This window comes from Lupinus angustifolius, chromosome LG02 (assembly GCF_001865875.1).
Source record: "Lupinus angustifolius cultivar Tanjil chromosome LG02, LupAngTanjil_v1.0, whole genome shotgun sequence".
Lineage (NCBI taxonomy): Eukaryota > Viridiplantae > Streptophyta > Magnoliopsida > Fabales > Fabaceae > Lupinus > Lupinus angustifolius.
Genome location: NC_032010.1, coordinates 10349963 through 10359095, shown reverse-complemented (window position 1 = coordinate 10359095; position 9133 = coordinate 10349963). Strand labels below are relative to the sequence as shown.

At 32.1% G+C, this 9133-nt stretch overlaps 1 protein-coding gene across 1 annotated transcript; it reads left to right on the top strand.

The window, feature by feature from the left end:
* Window positions 631–3073, top strand: LOC109335547 (ubiquitin-conjugating enzyme E2 variant 1D-like). Its single transcript, XM_019571685.1, has 4 exons — window positions 631–795; window positions 1352–1491; window positions 2076–2201; window positions 2558–3073. Exons 1-4 carry the CDS (start codon window positions 639–641, stop codon window positions 2696–2698), a joined length of 564 nt encoding a protein of 187 aa, XP_019427230.1. The 5' UTR covers window positions 631–638; the 3' UTR covers window positions 2699–3073.

Genomic DNA, 9133 nt, shown 5'->3' with positions numbered 1-9133 from the left:
CACGAGCACCATGTATGTTCTTAACCATGAGAATGCACATGTAACATGTGTGTTCTTAACCGAACGAAATCATGGGTACCATGTTTGTCTTAACCAAATGAATGCACAAGTAACGTTTGTATTCTTAATTATGTTGCAAAAATATAATATCTCGTGCGAATGCACGGTTAACTTGCTAGTGAATGTTAAAAATTAGGAAACTAGATCTCTTTAGTATTAGAGAGTCCAATACTAAAAGGAAATTGTTACATGTACTTTTACAAAATTTGACGATACAAATTTTAAAATATTTTAAAATAAAAAATAAATAAATTATGAAACCAATAGGAGGTTCACAATCTTGTATGAGACCCTACTTGGATCCAATCCAAAAAAAATTGGTTATGATACTCAAACCCTAACTAATATGGGTGTAACAAAGGGTTTGATTTTCAGGATAACTAAAATATCAATGGTTTAATTCTCAGGATAACTAAAAGATTAAGAGTTTAATTTCTAAGAATAACATTTATTAGAATAAGTAGCCACATACTCAAAAGATTAATTCTTTATAAAAAAACTGGTGAAAGATATCCTTGATCTTCTCACAAAAACTAATATTGGTGTAAAATTAGAAATACCTTGGCGGAAAGACCCATATGGGCCCTTTGGTCCGGAGCCATTCATTTAACATTGTGAAAATCTTCACCCGTTCATCACTCCTCCAAATCTCTCTCTCCCGATTTTCCTTTATTCCCAATACTCGCTTTCCATCATCACCCATGACGCTTGGCTCAGGAGGATCCAGTGTCGTGGGTCAGTTCCCAGTTCCCATCTCCTTTCACCCTTCTTAACTGTTTATCCATCACCCTCTTTTTTTCATTTTATTTTTAACCCTTTCTATTTTATTTTTCTGGAAAATTGCTTTCCGAGTTTGTATATTGTATTCTTTACTTGTTGCCGTTGACCAAAAACATTCGAATCGAGCTCTTTTTCTAGTCTAATTATTTTATCTACTTTTTAATTCTCTTTTTGTATACCATTTTGTTCCGGTGAGATTTCGGATCGATTGCTGCAGTTTCCTATCTTGGATTTTAGGGTTGATGAATTTTGGATAAACATTGGTTTTTTTAAATTTTTGTATCATCTCGTTACGTTAATCGACATATTAATAATTTGCCTTCTGTATGTTATTTGTTAACTCACCGCTGTAAGAGGTTTTCGAAATTTTGTATGCATGTGTCATGTGTGTTTCTCTTAAATTACCAATTGTTGTATTAAACGTTATGTGTTACATGGTGTTCTTTATTTTTAACTTATTTTTGAATTATCATTTGTGTTTTGTAAAATGTATTTATCTACTTCATTGCAGTTCCAAGGAACTTTAGATTGCTTGAGGAACTTGAACGGGGAGAGAAAGGGATTGGAGATGGTACTGTTAGCTATGGAATGGATGATGGCGATGACATATACATGCGCTCTTGGACTGGAACCATTATTGGCCCCCATAATGTAAACATTTCTCTTTTACTGCGCTACGTTCATTTTATGAATGTCTTTGTAAATTCGCATTATGCAATTGGCTTATTTATCAGAATTGTTTCATGTATGGAAGTTAGAAATTCTAAAACTGAAGTCCTTTGTTTCGGCTAATAGCAAAAGAGCACTTATTACATGTTTCCCGGAGCATGTTTTTTTGTCATGGTTTTCAAGTTGTCCAGATTTAAGAATTCAGTTAGATGCCCGTGAGCATAAACTTCTATTTATATTTACATGTATAGTGGCTCTCATTTTACAACTTCATAGCTTATCATATTGTCAGGTATTAAATTATAGTTTTGTATTATTATAATCCTGCAATTTATCTCATGCAGCTACCCTATAGTTTTTTGGCTTTCTAATAAAGAATTGACTAGGTCCTATTCCATTTATGCCTTTCAAAATTCCAATTGTCTGTTTGACAGTAGGCATGACTTGATTAGTGTGTAGCATATTTATTTTCTGTTTAATGTATTTGCCTTCTTTTTCTGCATTATTACCAGGCCGCTTTTGGTTCAATAGCTGTATTCTTTCTAATTTATCTATTTCTCTGTCAGACTGTACATGAAGGAAGAATTTATCAACTGAAGCTGTTTTGTGATAAAGATTACCCAGAAAAGTCACCAACTGTTCGGTTTCATTCACGGATCAATATGACTTGTGTTAATCACGAAACTGGAGTGGTATTATATATAATTATTGCCATGCTTTCAGCTTTTAAATATTTTCTGAAGTCTGTTGTGAAATATATAAACTATGCTAACTACAAATTTTTCCTCTTGATTTTTCAACTTGTGATATCTCTGGGACATATGTTAGCAGAGATGTATTCGAGATTAATATTGTTTTTTTGAGATTGGAACAACGGAATATATGTGTATTTTTCGTCCTTCCATTATGAAAAAGTTAACGGTTTCTTCATCACCATCCTGTCCCACTTCTCATAATTATGATGATATGGACTTCAGTCCATCGTGCAAACTTCATAACAAATTATCTTTGTATTGTAGCAAGGTTTATAGACTTGTAAATGAAACAGGTTGAACCGAAGAAATTTGGTCTTCTTTCAAATTGGGATAGAGAATACACCATGGAGGATATACTGACTCAGCTGAAAAAGGAAATGGCATCTCCTCATAACCGGAAGCTTGTTCAGCCTCCAGAAGGTACCTACTTTTAGCATCCAGGATCATATAGACTTTGGATCATATCGCATTTGCAGTATGCAATATATGGTGTGTAATGCTTTGTGGATCCTTCTGAATTCAAGAATATATAGGGGAATGCTCTAAAAAAAGCCTTCTTAGCTCCCTCCTTGTGGCTTCCGAGTTGTTTTGTTGTCTTAATCTGTCAACTGTTTTGACGGGGTGCTGTTTGATTAATATTTATGTGTCAAATATTGAAAACAACTTGTTTGAAATAGTATTTTCCCTTCTAATTTCAAGGATGCTTTCAATTTTATTCTTGTTTCCTTGTGCTTTTACTTTCTTTCTGCCATGTAATTAAGCTGGAGCCATATGGCAAAGTAGCAATAACCATTTGGGTGTGCGCGTTATCTTTGGTTTTCTTTTCTTTTGAAAACTTCTGAAGCAAATATGAACCAATTCCACAATACATAGTTCTTTCTTAGGGTAGGGATGGTAACTAACACCGGTAGTAACCTCTTGCTACTCGTTTAACACGCGAAATTTAACCTGTACCCACGGGTATATGTGCCTTAAAAGTGGACAGAAATTCTTGCTTTTTAGACATTTTGTATGTGAAGTACATGTTATCCGGAAAAAAGGGCATCAAAAACATTGCTTTAACACAGTGCAATATACACTACCAAATTAAATCATCCAAATTAAAAAATTCAAATTCAATAAGATACTAAATTAATTTCATAACATGGTGAAACTGAATTGAACCAAACCGCAAAATGTGGTTTAGTTTGGTTATTTTTTAAAGGAACCATTTATGTTCGGTTTGGTTCCTGATTTTGGAAATTTAGGAACCATTTGAACTGCATCACATATTAAAGAAATATGTACTATGGAATGATGTTATATTGTTGTTTAAATTTTTCAACCAATTTTGTGGTTTAAATTATCAATTTTGTGTGAATTGTAGTGTTACGTATATTACTAAATTGTTATTATGTTACTATTATATATGTTAGAGTAAATTACACTGATACCCCTTGAGTTTTAGCGAAATTATACAAACCACCCCTCACTTTTCTACACCTACACAAACCTCCCTTAGTTTTTTATACTTTCGTTATACTGACCACCCCTGCATAAGAAATAAGTGTAATCTTCTAAACAAAAATGTGATAAATGCAATTAAGTTAAGCAAAACATGATATATTGTGTAGACAAGTCCAAATACTATACTAATCAATGTATCTTTATTATTTTTGGTTACATAATGCATCTACATTTCTAAAGAAATATTGTTTAAATCGCTCTTATAATATAGTGTAACGAACCAAAAATAATAAAGAAATATTGACTCATTATTTAGACTTGTCTCTACAATATATCAATGTTTTATTTAACTTAATTGCATTTATTATATTTTTTTGTTTAAAAGATTACACTTATGCATGGGTGGTCAGTGTAATGAAAATATAAAAACTATGAGAGGTTTGTATAAGTGTAAAAAAGTGAGGGGTAGTTTGTGTAATTTCACTAAAATTCAGAGAGTGTCAATGTAATTTACTCTATATGTTATTACTTATTAAATTGTCTTGATGATTTGGAACATATATTGTAACTTTTGTTGTATTGAGTTTAAAACTAACAAAAATCATGTTATAGAAAATGGTATGAGATTATTTATGTTTTGGTTGTTTTTTACATTATTTTTTAAATATACATTTTTTTAATATTTATCATCATATATTTTTCCTATAAATTTTTAATATTGCATAATAAAGGCTAAAAAAATATATTAATATAAAATACAATATCAATATTAAAAAACATCATGAGACACAAATAAATATAAATTGCTAAATCTAGAATTACATAATTCACAAAATAAATAATACACAAATATGAAGTTTTATATCAAAGTTTTAATAAGTTATAGTGATGTTGTGAAGAGTTGTGGTGTTTGATGGAAGAGTAAAAAGAATGAAAAAGATAAAGTTATGATGAGATAAAATGGGAAGTGAAAAAATTGGTAAAAAATAAGTTAACAAAAAATAAATCAACCCATGATTTTAGAGCTTATAGTTTTTGTTTATTTTTTCAAAAAAAAAATTGTGTTTCTAATTAAATTTAGTAATCAAACATACATAGTTTATATTTTCAGCTTATATTTTAAAAAATAAGCAAAATCTACTAAAAAAATTATACCAAACATGTACTAAAAGATAACTTATTTCTTAAATCATAGATAACTTTTTGTAATATTGTCCTCTCACATGTCATATTTTGTCTTTACATTTTTGGGTTGTTTTATATCATAGTTAGTTAATGAAAGTGTGCATGTCAAGAGGAACACTTTGGGAAGCTCTCTTTGAACGTCATGGTTTTGATGAGGACAACTTGTGCCTAAAAGTGCTTGAAGATCACCAACAAATCAACGTGCTTAAGTCTTTTATTTGGTACTAGGCTTAGACTAGATTCTAGTTTAAGTTGAGTCGAAGGCTTAGGGCACCTAATACATGTCTCACATGCATTTATCTTTTAAATCATTTCAACCATGAGATATGTTCATTTCATAATATGTTCATGCATTACATAAATACATGTATATGTGCATTCTAGGCATAAAACTAAGTGTCAAACATGTATTATCTAAGTGCATAACATATTTGATGTTTTCTATTTGAAAATACACATTTTATTTAGTGTTAATCGATTAACCATACCTTTAATCGATTAACCCAACTGCTGTGTAAAGTGGTTGCCACTGGAACACGTTTTTGTAATGCAGTTAATCGATTAAAGGTTCCCGTTAATCGATTAACCTAACTGATTTTTAAGTTGTTAAAACTGAAAAACTGAAAAACAGAATCAGTTATAATTTTTAGTCCCGTTAATCGATTAAGAAGGCATTTAATCGATTATCTGGGGTTCTGGACTGATTCTTTATAAACTGCGTTTTCAGAATTAATCTCATAAGTTGCATGTTGCATTTATTAGAGAGTTAGAGCATTCTACGTGTTAATTGTTGCATCTATTTGTTAAGTGCATTAGTGAGTTTAGAAATGAGAGATTCCTTGCTTTAGGATTGAGTGCATTTCATGTTATAATCTCTCATGTTTTCCCTCACATGTTCATGCATATTTTGATGCGTTTTTCATGAAGTTTATGATTCTGTAACTTCTGTTTTCATAACTAATACTTGTCATTTCACATGTGTTTGTGTTAAATGTGCATTAGAGTAAAGCCTTCATGTTGTATTTGAGCTTAGGTATAGCTTAATATTACTCTTGTAATTCTTGTGTAATTGTTGTGAAAGGGAATCTCTTGGTGTCGTATCACCAGTAGAGATTGTGTGTTTCTTCATAGCTTAGAGTGTAAGAAAAGGAAAGAACGAGAGATTCTTTGGCTGGGGCTACGCCGAAAGAAACGTTTTCTTTATCGGTAGGAAGGGAGTCAAACCATTGGATAGTTTCTTTGATTTCTTGTCATTTGCTAAGTGTTGTAATTGGATAATGTGTTTGTAAATTACATTGATTCGATTATAGTGAAGGAAATCTCCCAAGTCAGCCGGGAGGCCTGGATGTAGTTTGCAGTGGACAGCAAACGAACCAGGATAAAAATTCGAGTTGCAGGATTTGTTTCTCTCTCTCTCTTTACTGTTTTCAATCGATTTAATTTGTATATTTGATTCAACTAATACATTCTGTTCTTTTGTTGTATTGCAAGCTATTCTGATATACAAATTTGTAAGCTCTGTATTCGTTCTGTTATCGGTTATTTGTTTCGCATTTAATCGTTTCTGTAATTGCTTACTGGTTCTGTTTAATCGATTAATATTCCTGTGTTAATCGATTATACTGTTTCTATTAATCGATTAAAATAGTTTCTGTTTAAAACTGTTTTTTGTGTTAATCGATTAAGTAAGAGTTAGTTGAGATATAAGTTGTTATTTTTTCTATTTTCCAGTTGCTTATTGTGCAAGCAATTTTTCCCTTCTTAAGAACTCTTGTATGTATAGCCTTTAAGGCACCAATAATAATTATTAAATGGAAGTATTATTCATGCTAATATGCAATATATTAGGGTGGAATTATTATATATTCTACTCTAGAAAGAAATCAATAGTTGTCACTTCTTTATAGATGAAGAGATAATAACAATTCATGAAGGACATCATCAAAGTCACTGATTGGAGTTATGATGCTTCTTATGAAAAATAAATTTCAATTGAAGATAATATTGTTAAGAAGATTTCAGAGGGAGAACGTCCTAATGTTGTGAGCCACCAAATTGTTTCACTAAATAGATGTTTGATACTATTTGATGACTTTTTTTTTCAGCCATCAAATTGTTTCCTAGAGGAAATCTTCATGGACAATTTTGTTATTTTTTTTTTCAAGAACTAAATTGGTTTATTTTGAGTTGTTTTTTTGACAAGTTTAATATGGATTTTTAATTATAAGGCTCATAATTTCTACAAGGCTTGTGATTTACCATCTCCGATATTTTAGGATCATATTAAGTTATTGTTCTCAAATATTCCTAAAACAGAACTAGAGGTAGTACATATGTAATTTAATACTGATATTTTTTAAAGGTACATATATACTTACATCAGGACAAAGAAAAAAAGTCAGACTTTAGAGTTTGTTGAGGTTGAGCATACTTATTCTTGTAAATTGAAATGTACATAATGACTGTTTTCTATTCTATTTTATTTTTATTAGGCATTAGGTGAAATATGTAACTAATTGAACAAACTCGTAATGCTCAAACATAGTATTGGTAATTAGGATCGTCCTGTCCACCATGCCCATGCCTACTAAAATTAGGGCAGGCATGAGCATGCATGTTTTTAAATAGGACATGATATATCATGCCCTGCCCACCTAAATATGGGCAAAGCAGGCTTGCGGACACCCTAAATTAAAAAAAACTAAAAATTATATAGTACATGGAACATTACAAAATATTATATATTGCTCTTATTTTTTATTGCATTGTTGAAACATTGCAATACTCATGTTATCATACTTGATATTACATGGATGCACAATGTGACACTGAGATTCAAAACACAAAATAAACACGTTGTTTTGCATAAACCGTACATGTAGTTAATTAGTAAGATATTATATTTTGAAAAATTACTACATTGTAATCGAGTGGTGAGAACATGAATTACTCTTGTCACACTTGACCAATCAAATTTCTTATTGTAGTATTCATTTATGCCAATTGGCTGCCCTGCGCGCCCGTTTGAAATGCATGCGGACGAAAAAGAGCATGTTGGGCGGACATTTTATGGCAGATGGGCACATTTTTCATGTCCCGCCCACACAAAACGTGAGGGCGGGCAGTTGGGCCCTATACGCTTGGCCCAAATTGCCAATAATACTCAGACATGAAACTTTGTAGTTTCTTTGAGTAACAATTTGTCTATTTTGTACTTGGCATTACATAGGCATAAAAGCATAATCAAGCGATTTGAGGCAGGCTAGCCCAATAAACACTATTGGAAAAATGGTTGAGCCCAAAATTAGGAGAACCAAAGTTGTTCCATTGTGGATGACAGATTATGATACTAAAAAAAAAATACTATTTTGTAATTTTTGCTCTTTCAGAAAAAGACTACCAATTAAGACGATGCCAAGTGTATGGCTAATATCCTAAGTAGGGTTTGCTTATTGTATTGAAGACTATTATGGTGTTTATCTTAGGCTATGAAAAATATCTAGAGCTTTGCTCATCTCTTACCTCTATTTATTTTTCTTTTTTGGTAATTAAATCCTACCAATTTGGTGTTTTCATCCTCCTCCCCATGCTTTCTAAGCAAACATCTCAACCTGTAAAAGACCCCTTGAGCAACAGTTTGGAGAAACTCTCCTCGATGGAGCTCCATTTTGCTCCAAGACGGGAATTGTTGCAATAGACCATGACCACAAAACATGAAGAACTTCAATCTGTAATTTCAGATCTGAAATCACAGATCCAACCTAAACCACCTCCCTCTAATCCACCTTCGTCATCACCATCAGGTTTCTCCATCCCATTTCATCCTAATTTCACTAGTGCCATTCACTCATCTTCTTTCCACAATCTTTGACACTCCCAAAGGCCTACCTCAACTCGCCCACATGACCACTGTATTCTTTTACTCCCAAATTCCCACCCAGTGAATTAAACCCTACCATTACCCACATGTTCAAAAAGATGCAATGACAAAACTATTAGTTGATATGCTATAAGACGGAATTGTGGTGCCCAACACAAGTCCATTTTCCTTTCCGATACTGTCGGTGAGAAAAAAATATGGCACTTGGCGGTTTTGTGTTGATTATCGTAGCCTCAATGCTATCACAGTCAAAGACCGATTTCGAATTCCCCCTTATTGACGAGTAACTGGATGAGTTGGGCAACACAATAATATTCTCTAAAATTGATTTGTGGTCTGATTACCATCATATCCGAGT